Source organism: Berghia stephanieae, chromosome 3 (assembly GCF_034508935.2).
Source record: "Berghia stephanieae isolate SIO BIC M18660-M18661 chromosome 3, UCSD_Bste_1.3, whole genome shotgun sequence".
Taxonomy (NCBI): Eukaryota; Metazoa; Mollusca; class Gastropoda; order Nudibranchia; family Aeolidiidae; genus Berghia; species Berghia stephanieae.
Genome location: NC_088362.1, coordinates 92183842 through 92200781, shown reverse-complemented (window position 1 = coordinate 92200781; position 16940 = coordinate 92183842). Strand labels below are relative to the sequence as shown.

At 34.2% G+C, this 16940-nt stretch overlaps 1 protein-coding gene across 4 annotated transcripts; it reads right to left on the bottom strand.

Annotated features, from left to right (window-relative positions):
* Window positions 1-464: 464 nt before the first annotated feature.
* Window positions 465-15985, bottom strand: LOC144968825 (uncharacterized). Of its 4 annotated transcripts, none has more exons than XM_078907546.1 (10): window positions 15863-15985; window positions 15009-15249; window positions 13351-13392; window positions 12820-12986; window positions 12372-12456; window positions 11290-11416; window positions 8687-8737; window positions 7501-7628; window positions 4992-5042; window positions 1498-3807 (listed from the first exon to the last, which is right to left on the bottom strand). In XM_078907546.1, exons 2-10 carry the CDS (start codon window positions 15213-15215, stop codon window positions 3670-3672), a joined length of 996 nt encoding a protein of 331 aa, XP_078763672.1. In that variant the 5' UTR covers window positions 15216-15249; window positions 15863-15985; the 3' UTR covers window positions 1498-3669. The 4 variants fall into 4 exon arrangements, with proteins under 4 accessions (XP_078763671.1, XP_078763669.1, XP_078763672.1 ...); XM_078907544.1 differs by lacking the exon at window positions 7501-7628 and adding an exon at window positions 7291-7418; XM_078907545.1 differs by lacking the exon at window positions 15863-15985 and having other exon boundaries at window positions 465-3807; window positions 15009-15401.
* Window positions 15986-16940: the final 955 nt, after the last annotated feature.

The following is a 16940-nucleotide window of genomic DNA, read 5'->3' as shown; positions in this document are numbered from 1 at the left end:
ACACTTCAGCTGAGCTTTTCATGTCGGTATGTTACAACTTCATAACAAAGCAGCGGTACATTATTGAAATGCCAATCATTGTGCAGCAACAAATCATGTGATCGATGACTAGGTTGGACGAAAACATGAATATAGATCGCTCCCGTTGTTAGGTTTTTGATATAATGCTTCTTCTTTTGTAACAATCTTTGTGTATCCCTATTGTATCACCACTTGTCAGTGTGGGACTTCCAGTTGGTTTCAGATCAGCTGCAAGGATGTAGATGTGCATACTGCTCTGGATCTGCTTCTGATTTCTTGTGAATTAAACCCTTTTGTCTTATGTTTTTCTTTGGAACATGTATCACTAGCTAGATCAAAACTTTGACTATTTTCCCTTTTTACTGGCACTCAATGACTTAAACCTGTCTCAAGTTTCGAAAAACTTCTTCAAACATCGTAATAAGAAAACCAAAGTGAATGAATTAGAAATAACAAATATTGTGGCTTAATTGATGAAAATCAATGTTAAATAATGCAATGTATATAATTTTCAACAACATATCTCATTTAACCATAATACATTATGAAAATGAAACATTATTATAGAATATCCATGGCTTCATGATGCTCAATGTGGTTTGGAATATCCATTTATTTCTCCAGCAAGTGGCTTGAACCAATTTTTTATTTTATGCAATGGAAGTGAGCCAATAGGCCTCTATTTTGTGAAAGCACTCTTACAGAATCGTCACTACCGATACCCATTCATATATCTTTGTCGAGAGGCTAATAATGAATGCAAAAATTATTTGACAGGTTGTGGGGTCGTAATTTGCAGGTCATCGCATTCAACACCACAAATTGAGAGACAAGATGTGACATTACATCACCGAGCCCCACAATTTTACCATTTTAATCACATACCAACATAGAGGCCTTTTTCGTGTAAATCATTTAACTTTGAATCAGCTCTGCCTCAGCAATTCATGCTAGTGTAGTACCCACACTACACAATAGTAATAGTGAAGATCTGTTTCTAAACTTTCCGAAATGATCAGGTACTTGTTTTCCCTAGACCATATGTTGTAAAATGTCAACTCTACAATGGTTATAAAAAACACAAGCATATTTGCCATATCAAAGATTTGGCACATAATTCTCAACATTTTGATGTGATCTGTCGATCCCTCAACTTGCTTTACGACTGTCCCATTGCATTTTCCCCACGAACTATTGATTTTCTAATAGCTTGAATTTGAATAGTGAATCGATCCCATGCATTTTTAATTTACTTTTTAAAACCTTGTGTCTGTGTAAAACGTTGTACATACCACCCTTATAAACCATCAATGACCAATGCTGTAATCCATTGGATTTAAGTCAGGGTTCATTGGAGGCCATTCATCTTTGGAAATAAAATGAATATGATTTCTGCTCGTATTGAAAATTGTGTAAACTTGTTAGATAACAATGTAAAATTTAATGTAAGCTTCAATTCAATAACGAAAACAGATAGAATGGATGTTTCGGGTTTCCCCTTTATCAACAAACAGAATGAATGAAACGCTACAGATGAATGAGATGACGTGGTAGTGGCGTTGTTAAGATGAATTCATCATCTATAAAAATAAATGCCCCAAAAAAAACAAAAACAAAAAAAACAAAACAAATGAAAACAACCAGACAAAACCATAAAAACTGATTTTTTGCATAATCTAACAATATGTCCAATTCAAGTTTAAAAAATCAAACGAACTTTAACATAGAAAGGTTGGAAACGGGGATATTTAGTTGACGGTAATTTGGTTATAAGAACAAGCACCTGCCAAACACTTTCCTTGCCTTTTAATTCGATCAGTGTAAAATAAACAGATTAGATCAACAAAAATATGTGGAGAAAATTCTTAAATACATCTGTATCTGGTGTTTTTTATGGTAAATAACTTTAAAATTGGTTAAAGGACACTTATTAACAACTTTTTGAATATAAATATTCTGAATGAAACATATAAAATCACAGTTTTATTTTGAAACGAAAGCTGATAGAGCATAGGCTGAATATAAGGCAATAAACTTGAATTATGGTGGATTTCTCTAATTGCATCACAATTGTGCTTTATGCGGGAAGAATATCATATTTAAAAATGTGATTCTCAACTAAATATGGAATTATGGTCGGGTGAACTAGACACGGAAAACTGATTTGAATTTGTTTGATATTGATATGGTTTGTAAAGGGAATAAATCAATCTTTCAGAAAAAAAAAAGAAAAGAAAACAAATAAACAAAAACAAACAAATAAAAATAACAAAACAAATAAACAATACCCCCCTCCCAAAAAAAAAACAACAAAAAACAACGCCCAAAAACAAACCAAAATAACAAACAAACAAAATTAAACAATTCTATTTTGTTGTGTAAGGAAGCAAAAATATAAATGAATAAATAAATAAAAAAGTAAATAAATTGAATGCCAAAACAACAAAAATGAGAGCTAAATAATGCTTATTCTTTTCAAAACCAATTTCAATTTTTCAATATCTTCTTTTAGATATGTTGATTAACAGATTTGGTATGAAAACTGGTTTAATTTCGACATCTCAAGTTGATGCCCTGCCACGAAGACAATCTACTATGCCCTTGTCCTTAGCACTGGAAAAAATTTGGCTTTTAATTCGTGACTTGTGTTTAAGAAGATTAAACTTATAGTATACATTTCATGAATTGCGGTTTATTGGTATTTGGAGGGTTTTAGTCTGGCATAAATAGCAATTTTTGGAAAGAACTGACACATTTTTGTTAAAAGTTACTCAAACATTGTGTGCAAGCAGTGTTTTAGGCCATTGTTTTAACAAAAAAATTAAATTCTTCCATGGTCATTCATAGGTAATTGGTAGGATAAAGTCTTTAGAGTGTTTATGGATCATATATTGGTCTATTGTCATAAACCTGTACTATAGCATGACCATTACAGGTGAGACCCCTTCGCAAATGTGACTTGGGATTGTTTTTTACGTGCTGGTAAAGTAGAAGTAAGATGTGAGAAATTCAAGTCAGTTTTGATGGTCCAAAATGCATGTGTTTTTTTTTTTGGTCCACTGATCAACGCAGCTTAAGGAATTCCAGTTCAGTTATCATGCTCATAAGGAAATCATCCTTGTCAATTGTCTGATTTTCTGTTTCAGTACTTTCCAATTTAAAGTAATTTCTTACTGCAAACTACTTGGTTTAGATTGGTGAGAGAAGCAAGCCCTGTTCAATCATTAAGGTTTCTTTCGCATTATGCCCGATTTCCTCTGCAATACTTTTGAAATCCTTAAATGCAATTAAAAGGGGAATATTTCGCATTTCACTAGTTGTATTGGGTTTTACACTTCCTTTATTGTAGAGAGACGAATGGCCAATCTGTTTTTCCATTCATTCCATTGCCACATCAATCAATGGCGTGGTGGCCAGTTTAAAAACAGGAATGTTACTCGAATTTCACAAGTGTGTCATACTAGCTTCATTATATTTATTCATCCATGCCAAGCCTTTTTGCAATCTGTAAAAGTTATTATAATCGAATATTTTTAACATAAAACTCAGTTTTCATTGTCTAGTCCATCCAAAAATAATGTCAGATTGAGGTGAAAATCAATTTTATAACACTGGCCGTAATTTTCAAACATGAAAGGCAGTGGTTGGTCACCATGGTAATTTTTCAATGTCTAAATTGCCTCCACACAAAATGACAGCCACATGTTCCATGCTGGGATCCATTAACTTGAGTTTATCCGAGAAAGCAGCCGCTACAGAGGCCCCTGCTGCAGCTTCAATGACCAGCTATTAAAAAGATAGGAAAAAAAAAAGGGAGGGGGGAGGGGGTTTAAAGTCATCCTATTCACAATATTTGAGAAGACAGGCGTTAGGGAAGAAATATATATATTATATATATATATATATATATAATATATATATATATATATATATATATATAAAATATATATATATATATAAATTCACCAAGCCAAATAAATTAATGTCATATTAAATTTCCATAGGGTACAAAATTTCTTTTGCATCATTGCTTCCTATTAGTCAATTCGTTATGATAAAAGGATAACCATTTTAACCAAGAAATCATCATCTGTAATGTAACCTGAGCTTCAATAAACTTAAGCTGCGCCATTATTGCTGTTCTCTTGGTGACATCGGTAAGACTTTCTTTTACATTACAGTCATACAGAATCCACTCTGTTGAAATTTGATAATTTACTGACAATATTTGGTCAGCCCTAAGGACAAATCTTGCATTATGTTTCTTAATACATTTGATCTGTTTTATTTAAAGATCATTGCTTTAATATCAAACATTGACATTGAAGGCTGATTAAAACTTTGCTTGGATATAATGTAAAAAAAAAAGAGGGAGAGTGAAGATACAGTGGAGCCTCAGTACAACAGTGATGGTGGCACGAGCCTAAAATCCCAGTTATAACCGAGTCCTGTTAAAACTCAAAGGAAAGCCTAAATGGCATAAATCACTATTTTTGGTGTGCTTTAACCATTGTGTGTGTGTGTGTGTGTGTGTGTGTATGTGCGTGCGTGTGTTTTGTGCCAAACGCTGTCTCCTGAAGCAAGGCCCATGTTATACTGAAAATTATGTAGTATAGTAGTAAGCTGTTTATAAACACAACCACAAGAGTATTCACACACTAGGCCTAGCCTTCCTTCCATTGCCATTAACTGTAGGCTTACCTGAGCGTAATGTTGGCTAATGCATTGTATTCAGAGATATTTAAGTGGGTTTCGGCACCCCTGTTATAACCCATTAATCTCTTAAAAGTTCTGCTTTAGCCAGTATATTTTACTAAAGGCAAAGGGGGGAAAAAATGGAGATTTTATAAACCCCTGTTATAACTTGGTCTCTGTTCTATCTACATGGGTTCCGCTGTATGATTTTGAATAATGATAGTATATCACACTTGTCCGTATTACTATTACCATCCATGTAGACAACAACTTACCTTCATTCGTTCAAAACTAAACTTCATTCCTTGTATGATATCTTCCTCACTCTGTTGATTGAAAAAAAAAAATGAAAAAAAAAGAGATAAATTGCAAGACATTAAAAAAAAAGATAAGCTTAGAAGGTTGTTTTGTCACCCAGTATAGGGCTACATTTCTTCCATAAAGAAACAGTGCGCAATTATCGACTTTTCCCCCAAAGGAATGAACACCCCATACCATCCATTTTAATTTTCTCAACCCAAATCCTTTTTGTATTGATTAATCTGTTGTAACTATTTTATACAATAAACTAACATTTTAAAACTACATATATATATAAACTAAGATTTAAAAACAATAAAAAATAAACAAAGATTTAAAAAATAAAAAAGTTAAAAAATTAACAAAAATCCAAGATACACAACTGGACGCAACTGGTAACCCACCCTCTACACAATTAGTGATGGCCTTTATTGATAACTATTCTAGCTGTATTTCTAGCAAGGCAACCAGTATCGATTCCATAAGCCAGGGTCAGAATTACTTTAGGAATTATAATTTTCCCTTTTTCAATACCGTTTCAGCTCCTCTCCCCAAACTTGACAATAAGTTCATGGAATCTTTGGTTGTTTAGATTTAAAAAGGGAAGAGGACAATGGTCAAAGTCCAGGAAAAATTAAAGATTAAAAAAAAAGGCTTTTGGAGAAACTGACGGACCACTTACGTGTTCTCTGTCTCAGAATTCCTATTAATTCTTCCTCGGGTTGTTTAATGTAATGTGGTTAAAAGGATTAAAATTTGATTTTTTAGTTCTCTTTCCCTGAAGATTTCCATTATTCATAAATACTTTTCACACAGTTACTCTAATGCCTAGTAAATTTTCTTACAATATACATGAAATGTGATAGCCTGTACATATGTGCATAATATAATTTAATCACATATAATATTGTTGTTTGGTCTGTTGTTGACCATGGAGAGTCCATATAACACTTCACTTAAATGCACACTTGGTAAACATGCACATGCACGAAGATTGCACACGGCAATCATAAATATCTTCATGCAAAATAAAAAATAAATTAAAAAAAAAAAAATCTAAATTATACATTAAAAAATATGTGTGCTGATTTGGCAAAACCTGTCGTAGCTGCACGAGTTATTTTGAGATATTAGCGAATAATAGTAAAAAATCATTCTATTTGATTTTCCTTTTTCACTTCATCGTTTTTATTATCCATCCAACAACATTCTCACCAAACGATTTTACAATTTAAAGCTTAAAAATAATTCAATTAATTTTTTTCTGACTTCCATAAAGAGAAATACCTACTTGTTATATAACCCTATTTAAGATACTTACAAAATCAATATGAATTTTGTCCAGAAATGGTGCCTCTATTTGAATATGTAATAATACTTGATTCAAATTTTTCTGATGTCCGATGAGTTTAGCCAAATCACCAAACATATATTTGGTTCCTGTGCCATTCTTTCCACTAAACTATCCAAACTAGAGAAACGTGAATTGAAACAATGAATGGCATCTACAGCTTTCACAAGAATGAAGAAATGAATTTCAAGGGTTGCTTGTAGTGGACAAGTGAAAGTTTTAACAAAATCATGCTTATGCCCACCAATGTCTTTTTTTTTTCTCTTTTGATTACAACTAATGTAACAAAACAGCCCCATGGGAAGTGCTGCAAACAACAGAATAAGCACCACCTAGCAACTCGCTGGGCTGTGCTATCAATTGTCAGCGATGAAAATCTAAAAATGTATAATCAGTTGTGTCTCTTGTGTAATGTGGCAAGTTGGTAACTTAGCCAGAAAAACAGCTCAAGGATAACTTTTCAAAAGTCCAAAAATGCTTGCAAACTGTGCGCGATAAAAAAAAAATAATGCCCAATGAAGGAGAGGGTTTGGATTTTTTGTTTGTTTTGTATTGATTTTTTACTCTTCACGGGATATGGAGAGACGTTTTCTTGATGTGGAAGAAAAAGAGAAGACACAAATGAATGTCACTTCCTTCTCTGTTCCTTATGCCAAGAATCAGGACTTTCAAATAGATAAGATTACGATCCACAACCAAGTGCAAAATGGTCTGTACACCACACCATGGCATTGGTTTTGTGGAAAAGAGAAGACCATTTGGCATGACGAATGTGCAGAAGCAATGAGGGAAATATTTAAATTGTGTATAAAAGGCTGACTGAAATAAAGTGACTGGTATGAAGAACACGACTGTAGTACATATTTGTGTCAGTGCTCTACTCTATTTTATACATTTGTTTCAAAAAGGAAAACAAGTAATACCATGTCAAACACATCCTTCTCTACAAGTCTTATGAGATTAGGAGTTGTTAAATTTCCCGTCTGCTGGAGTCTAATGCCATCTGCTATTGTATCCAAATACTTGGGTGGTCCTGACCAAGGACGTTCTCCTGTCAAGATTTGATATCAACAAAAATTTCTTTGAGAAGTCAAAATAACTTATTTAAAGGTTACATATCAAATTAACAGTACCATTTCAAAAACATCCTTTTCCACAAGTCTCATAAGAGCAGGAGTTGTTAATCGTCCTGTCTGTTGAGTTCTTATGCCATCTGCTATTGTATCAAGGTATTTAGGTACGTCTGACCATGGACGATTTCCTGTTAAAACATTTGATATTGTCATTTTCACATGTGTGTAATTCATTGCCTTACTTCAGTATTAAGTCAAAATGAAACAAAATACCAAAAAAGAGATTTTAAAGTGATTGCAGAAATTTTAGTTATTAGCAATTAAAGAAACGAGCTCCTTTCTCAGTAAGCATTATATGACATTTCTCTCATATTCTTGATAAATATATAACTAGTTCATCCCAAAGTTTTAGGCAGTGCATCACATATGCCAGAAATTATGTTAAAAATAGAGATATCTAACATAAACTAGCACAACAAAAGACGTCCGAAATGTGAAATGTATCCTGGCCTTTTCTAAACAATATAGTCACTTTATTCCATTAGCAAAGTACTACAATCAATCTATACAATAATTACTACAAGCAATTCAATTTCACAAAATTCTCATATTTCTCAATTCATAATAAACAACTTAAATGAGACCGACAATAACCAACAATAATTTAGCTTTAAATTGTTAAAAGATGTAACAGTGACGCATGAACCGTTTCGGATCTGAGATCTGGGCATGGGATAATTTTTTGTTAAAAAATTTTTTTTTTAAATCACTCCATAATTACCCTAATAAAAAATTCTTTATGATCTTTTTCAAGATAAGGAGGTGTTGGCAATGATTTCAGCTATTGTATTGCATCACAAAGTGAGCAACAAGGGGTAAGCTTCTTGAGAAAAAAAAAAAAAGTGGTAAAAGCAGAGTTCAAATCTTCACTCCCTGCAAGAAGTATCAATGTCTTATCTAGTCAAATGTGTTTTGATAATATTGTAATTTAACAATTTATAAGCTGGAGTCAAGTTTACTCTTATATGACCTGTTTTCACAAGGAGAATAGTAACAGCAATGTGACTCGGGCTTACTGTGACCAGAGTCTTAATGCTATTACTGATCTCTTGGTGAAATGGTTAGGTCCACATTAAACCAGATAAATATTGGAAGAATTATAATTTCATGACAAGCTTAGTCTTGCCATTAAAAGTGTTAAAAATTCAATACAAATTTTGAATGAAAAAGGACTACAAAATCTTACCAGATCGCAAACATTCTTCCATCAGTTTTCCTTTAGGTGAGACTAAAAACACTGAAGAAAAGAGATAAAAGATTATCAAAAAATAATTGAGAGGGGAATCAAAAACCTTTATAACATCAATATTTCAGAACTACTCTCTTCCCTAATGAAAGTGACATTGAATATGATCACGATGATGATATTCCTTCTCAAAATGATTCGATTGACAACTTATTGCACAGAAAAGACAGTGAAAGTGAAAAGAGAGAGAGAGGTCATGATCAAAATGAACTCAAGTGGGCATCAACTTTTGACCATGTCACCATAGAACCATCCCATGCCACAAATTGACTTTACACATGAGTACGGTGAGAGAATATGAGTCCAAAGCCTTTTCCAACTATGTGCCGAGTGAGACTCAAACCCAGGACCATCCAATCCTAAAGAGGGTGCCATACCACTAGACCACATAGCCACACATAGTAGTATACATAGGATGACCACTGATGTTGACTTTTGCAATGCCAAGAAAAAAACAAGGTCATCCAAGTGCACAATGATTAAGTTGATTTTCAGATAAGTCTATATTTTTTACTTGTCCCTTGAACAATGACTTATTCGGATTACACTGTACTTAACTCAATGTATTTCGGTTAAAATATTTTTTTGGATTGCTTTATTTTCCTATTCGTATCCCATGGGCTAATTTGACACCGCTACTCCAATGATAAGAAGAAATGGGAGTTACCCTATTCCTATCTAATGGGTGATTTTATACCCCTACGTTAACATAGAAACATTTTACTACTACTACTACTATTGCTACTGCTGCTGCTACTGCTGCTGCTACTACTACTACTACTACTACTACTACTGCTACTGCTACTACTACTGCTACTGCTAGTACTATTATTATTATAATAATAATGCTGAAAACTTATATAGCGCTATAACTCCGAGAGACCAGACTCTAAGCGCTTAAATTACAAATTACTTTAGCTGAAACATACTAATTCACACACACAAGCATACACACACACCCACACACACACATACACACAACACAAACCAGACAGACCTATCTTGCTTCTCATACCATCTACTAAAGACGAAACAGATATGTTTTAAGCGAACGTTTAAAAGTAGACAAAGATTCTTTTTAACGAATGCTCTGTGGTAAGGCGTTCCAAATAAGAAAAGAATCTCATTTGAGCATTTTTCCGTATTCGAGGGACAACTAGTTTGGTGGAATCACTGACTGAATGTGAGGGTCGGGGTTTTGAATATCTTTCAATTAGTTCCGAAAGGTAGGAAGGGGCAGTACCTTCAAGACAACAATACAATGATAAAAGCCAGTAGATTCTTCCAGGATACTATTCCCAATAGGATTCAATAGTCTGATGTCACATCCGCCCAGCAACGAGCAGCTTGGTTCTAAACAAAGAAAATCAGTACTTTTTATTCTTCATGCTAGCTTGAACTTTTCCACATGTCATGTAATCAGAATGTATAAAAGTCCAAACATGATCAGATTTATAATGTTTTTCTCCTCTGGATACACTTTTATGCTCTTAGAGAAGTATTTCATAAGGGTGTCCACCATTGTTCCGATAGTTGAGAACCAGTTACTAAGTTACTATGCGTCATTACGAAGGAAGTGACGTCACGACTGTTGAACCCTATTTTTCATTAAAATTAACGCATGAATATTTTGTAGACGTACGTCTTACTTTCCTCTGCATTATTATAGCTATAGGCAATGAACTTGAAAGTCTTGGGTAAGCAGTGCTTACTGTTTTTCAGCACGTTCCTGGTGTACATCTGTTATGCAGGTCTGACATCCGAATGCAATTATGGGCCAAGTCTAACATTGTTGTAATGGACAATATTTTACGTCTACCACTACTACTACTACTACAATCACCACCACCCTACATCATCATGACTACCACTTCTACTATAACCACCGCCACATCATGATTATTACCACCCCTGCTACAATAATTATTGTTAGGTTTTAGAGCTTTTATTAATTTGTAAAAAGGGACTTTTTGGGATGATATTTAAGGTAGTGTTTACATAATTATAGGTCCAAATAGATAAGGTTTTGTGTGCGGAAATTCCTGTGAGCCAAATTTTAAGTTGGCATCTCTGTATTCTATTTCAAGTGTATTATAATTATAATATCAAAATAGGTTTATGAAATCAGTACATAGTTTTTGATTGTTTATAGTAAAGGCATTCTATTTAGTCACCTCATGTTTTCTCTCTATACTCAGGATGGGGTGTAAAACAACCCTTTTGGATTTGAACAGGTGTGGTCTCATATTTTCCCTTTGAAGGGTGAGGGTTTAAAACCACCCCACAGGATTCAAATAGGACTATTCTATTTTCTCTTTCTCTTCATTGTCACACCCCATCGGATAGGAATAGGGTATCAGACATTTAAACCTATATAACTCAAAATATATCATACTTATATAAAAGATACTTTGTGGTTACATTTCTCATTACATAAAATTTCAACTTTCTAGCTCAAAATAATAAAAAAGTTAACGGTGAAAAACATAGGACTGGGGTGTAAAACCATCCCATGGAGCGAAATAGGGTTAAATGTTAATTACCTTTTATTCCAGGTTTGACACTCTTAGCAGCTGCCGCTATTCCTGATGATAAACCACCTCCACTTACTGGTACCAAAATAGCATCCAGATTGGGAACTTCAGACAGGAGTTCTAAGGCTATTGTTCCCTAATAAAAAAAGAAGACAATTGAAAAGAAAAGAAAGAAATAGATGGCCATTTTATTGTTTGATTTCATTATTTTTTTCATATTTATTTTTGGATCAACACCTTCAGAGAGAGAGAGAGAGAGAGAGAGAGAGAGAGAGAGAGAGAGAGAGGGAGAGAGAGGGAGAGGGAGAGGGAGAGGGAGAGAGAGAGAGAGAGAGAGAGAGAGAGAGAGAGAGAGAGAGAGAGAGAAGGAGAGAGAGAGAGAGAGGAGAGAGAGAGGAGAGAGAGAGAGAGAGAGGAGAGAGAGAGAGAGAGAGAGAGAGAGAGAGAGAGAGAGGAGAGAGAGGAGAGAGGAGAGAGAGAGAGAGAGAGGAAGGAGAGAGAGAGAGAGAGAGAGAGAGAGAGAGAGAGAGAGAGAGAGAGAGAGAGGAGAGAGAGAGAGAGAGAGAGAGAGAGAGAGAGAGAGAGAGAGAGAGAGAGAGAGAGAGAGAGAGAGAGAGAGAGAGAGGAGAGAGAGAGAAGAGAGAGAGAGGAGAGAGAGAGAGAGAGAGAGAGAGAGAGAGAGAGAGAGAGAGAGAGAGAGAGAGAGAGAGAGAGAGAGAGAGAGAGAGAGAGAGAGAGAGAGAGAGAGAGAGAGAGAGAGAGCAAAGTTATTTGCATGATTTGATATCCATTACTTGGCCAAGAAAAGAGGACAGTATAAAGCTATCTGAGCCATTCACTAATTCAGTTCCTGCGTCCTTCTGTTAAGTTCATCTGAGAGTAAATAATTTTGTTGCTAAAGCAAACAAATTGATATAATCCAACTTTGAAAATTTGTTCTTGTTTTAAATGGCAGGAAACAAAACATCTGTATTTTTTATATAAATCCCCCTTGTAGTCCAAGTTAAAGCATGATTTTATTCACCTAATCCTATATAATATGACAAATTACGTTAAATTAAAAAAAACTTGCCAGAAAGAAAAAGACTTACCTGACCAGCAATGACATCCCTGTGGTCATATGGCGGAACAAATTCAAAACCTTTCTCTTTTTGTAATTTGTCACAAGTTTCGTAACTGCAATAAAAAAAATGAGCAACAAAAAGTTGTTTTCAGAAAGAGTATTACTATTAAAGTAAAAGGCCATCCATAACATTAATCCTTATTACAATTGTATGGGTAAAAAAAAAGGCCATGAGGCCCATGGAGCCAGAGTTAATTTAGAGTTTTGCATAAGTAAAGTCAGGACAGCAACAAGTGCTTGCTTTTAAAAATGTCAAAATTTCGAAACTGCAATGTTTTATCTTCAACTTAAATCATCTTTATTAATTTGATTTGCAAAGTAGCATTGACATGCATCCATTCAAATCAAATCTTTTAACTGTAAGAAAAAAATATGAAAAAAATTACTTATTACAATTCAACTACAATTGAAGTTACCGGTCGGATGGTAGTGGGCCACACTCCACCAAATTAGCTCCATAACCTATTATAGCATTTTTCTTAACTTGGGGGGTTGTTTTGGGTACTACGACATAACTTGGGACACCAACTTGCTGACAAGCCCATGCAACAGCCTGGCCATGGTTACCACTACTGTGTGTAATCTGAAAAGGAAAGGAGTAAAGCATTCATCTTTATTACGACAAAAACCCAACTATGTCATATCATAAAATACCACAATTATAAAACAAAATCTAGATGTACTAGAATTTTCAATTCAATCATCCACTGCAGTCTGCTTAAAGAAAAAACTTTTTGTACCTGACAAAAAGTTCTTCACAGTTGGTCGGTTTAATGGACAAGTTCGCTAGTTTTGGCATAGTTACTTGGACACTATTTTTAAACGTAAAGACTTCTTATATTTAAAGCTATTATTTAAGATTAAAATCACTAGTAAGGGGAGAAGCGGTAAAAAAAATTTAAAAAAAGAAAAGAAAAGAGGGACTGGACAGTTGATATCACACTTACCACACCTTGCAGATCAGGTTTTCTCCGAACAGCTTTTAGAATCTGTAAATAGTCAATCAATACCAGAAGGTTAAAAAAAATTGATGGCATGCGTTTAAGCAAAATACTCACCAGTTCTGTTCAGATCAATCTAATTGAAACATAATACTCTGTAACTTTAAACCTTTCTGGTCTGATTGAGAAAACTTAAGAGAGAATTAATCACCCAATTAGCAGTCTGAAATAAAACTATAACATAAAGCACAGTGACATCAACTTCAATTACTATATAGAATTGGAGAACATGTGTGTCAAATAAGTAACACCAAATATATTCTACTTAATTGTCTTCAAAACCTCAGACTGCAAGTGAATTAAAATGTTGATGAAACCCAGAAATCTGTAACAAGTAAGCGGTAAAATAACTCCAAGAAAATTCAAAACTCGCAAAGTCCACATATGATGATTGAGTTTTATTTCTCAATCCTGGTTGTAGCCAAGCCCTTGAAGATAATTTCAGGACAAAGTGACTACATATAGCTCTAATCGAGCAGCACCTACCGTAACACTAGATATATCTCTATAATAGAGTGACACATAATGTAACACTAGATATCTCTCTAATACAGTGACACCTAATGATACACTAGATATCTCTCTAGTAGAGTGACACCTAACGATACACTAGATATCTCTCTAATAGAGCGACACCTAACGATACATTAGATTATATCTCTCTAATAGAATGGCACCTAACAATATACTAGATATCGCTCCAGTATTTTGGCTGGTAATCATAGGAATAGAGCCACTAAAGCTATAAAAAGGAAAACATCTGTATGCCTTTTTTCTGCTAATGTGCAACTGAAATTTAAAATAATAAAATAAAAAAGGCATTCAAGTTTTTTAAAATTTATTCCAAATAGACATGGTTACATATCTCCATAAGTTGTGTGGATCTCTAAAGTAGTGGTCCCGTTTGATTCTGGACTGGAAGGTCCTGGGTTCAAATCCTAATAGGGACAACTTTTCAATATTCATTTCCCCCCTCTTATTCATATAGTTTTAAAACTTTTATTTTAAATGTTTTCTGTAATCTATTTTAAAAAATATTACTTTATAACTGGATATAGTTTATAACTTGTGTAACTAGATCCTGCAATCTTTATCTTAGTTCTACTGGCGCTATTAGAAAGCTTCTTGATATTAATACAACTAATCTATATGACTTTTAGTCGCCTCTTGATTATTGCAATAGCTTGCTCTATGGTTATGATACTTCACAGATACAGATAACAATCAGGTAACACTCTTTGAGCAACACCTAACGCCTGCCAAAATACAACATAAAGTTTTTAAGCTTGATATATAAAACTATAACACATTTATTATATAAGCGTGATGAATAAACTGTGAGTCACAAATTTCTGTCCTGAACCGTGACTGTGAGTAAATCTCTTATAATGAGTCTAAATTAAAACAAACACACACACACACACATTCGTGTCATATACAGACACACATAAACATATCGTGGATAATCAAAATTACAGATTACTACACATATGTACAGAGTTTCTACAGGCAACTTCAACAAACTAACGCCCACACAAATAAATGATAGTAATAAATCATTTTAAAAAAACTGATTATCAGGTTTAACCAAATTTCACTCTTACTGCATTGAGTGCTCCGCGGACCTTGAACGAACCCGATTTCTGAAGGTTTTCTGCCTTGAAGTAAAGGTGACGCCCACTTCTCTCATCTGCTTGTTTAGAAGTAATGACGGGTGTCTTATGAACCAACTTTTCTATTCGAGCTCGAGCTTCTTGGAATTCATTTTCTAATGGAAATGTTAGGAATGGATCTGATGCATCAGATGTCATTGTGCTTGCCAATCTTTGTAGAACCTTGCGTTTACTGGAAAGGTTGAACAATATTATTCTCATGATCAACAAATCCCTAGCAAGACGACAGTGCTATACTCTTCTTTCATTTTCGATTCAAATTAACCTTTGAACTTTATAAGGAAGGCACTTTTTTTCGAGAGGCATTTATTATTATTATTATTATTATTATTATTATTATTATTATTATTATTATTATTATTATTATTATTATCATCATCATCATCATCATCATCATCATCATCATCATCATCATCATGTTATTCTCATTTTAATCTATAATCATCATCATCATCATCATCATCATCATCATCATCATCATCATCATCATCATCATCATGTTATTCTCATTTTAATCTATAATTTGTTACATATTTCCTAATTTATTATAATACTAAATAACGATAATTCTTTGGGGAATACATAATTTCTTATACGCAAATAGCTGAACCAGAGTTGTGTATCTAGTATAATAAATCAATAAATCTTATTTTTGCTATCCAAAGAAAGTTAAGTTGCGGATCGCCTGTTTACGCAAGCGGATGTAAAAATTCAACTGTTGTAAATTATTTATATCAAAAGGAAGTCAAACATGACCATCAATCGATGACAAAATGTATACTAACCTGCATGGGACCCATTAACAAACTGTAAAACAAAACAAAATGTTACAGATCAAAATTATTATAAATTAACTTTCATATGGCCGGGCACACAGTGTAACGTCATATTATATGACCCATCGTCTCAAAACGGTATTATGCCGGAACGAACCATATGACTAGAAGCCGAATTAAATGTTTAACTGGTCAAAAGTATAAATTGTTGGCATTAGCACCCTAAAACATGGTATGGATTCTCCTCAATAAAACATACAAACTCAACACAAGTCTGATATTTCTGGCTATAAATTCAATTTTCAACATCTTAACCAACCCGACTTAATACCGTTTTGAGGCGAAGGGGATTAGAATGATATAAAGATTACGAACAGAACGATAACAAACTTCACAAGTAGGGACACCTAGATAACAGATAATAAACTATGAAATAATAACTCGGGTAATTTCGTTACGATAAGATATATTTTGTTGTCAAAAGAAATATCCTCCTCCTCCTCCTCCTCCTCCTCCTCCTCCTCCTCCTCCCCTCCTCGCCCTCTTATCCTTCTTCCTTCTTTCTCCTCCCTCCTCCTCCTCTTCATCTCCTCCTTCCCTCCTCTTTCTCTCCTCCCCTAAACAGGTGTGTTTTCGATGGCGTAAGGACTTGATTCACGGCATCAGCAGTAGGGTAACTGATGATTTGCAATCCGCTACAACTACAAATCTATTTTGATTCAAATCTAGTCCTTCGGTGTGCAAGAGGCCAAAGTGTATCCATGTTCATATAGCGTTAAACAGACAGTGATCACTTTCTTTACTTGACACACGGCGCTTGTGTACTGCAAGACACTTCCCGCCAGATCTAAGCAAAACAACTACCCAATTTGAGGAGACTGGGAAAAAAATCTTCAACTTGACATGGAACCAAAATTGATTTGTTGGTCGGGTAGTGGTAGTCTACCAGGTGAGCTAGCAGCACTTTTTCTATTGTCATATAATACCGTGCTAAATCGGAACTCAAATCGCGATTTTCTGTTATGTCCCACCAAATGCTTTGCGTCTTCAAGACTGTTTCTGCAATGTCTTGGATGTAAAAAGGCAA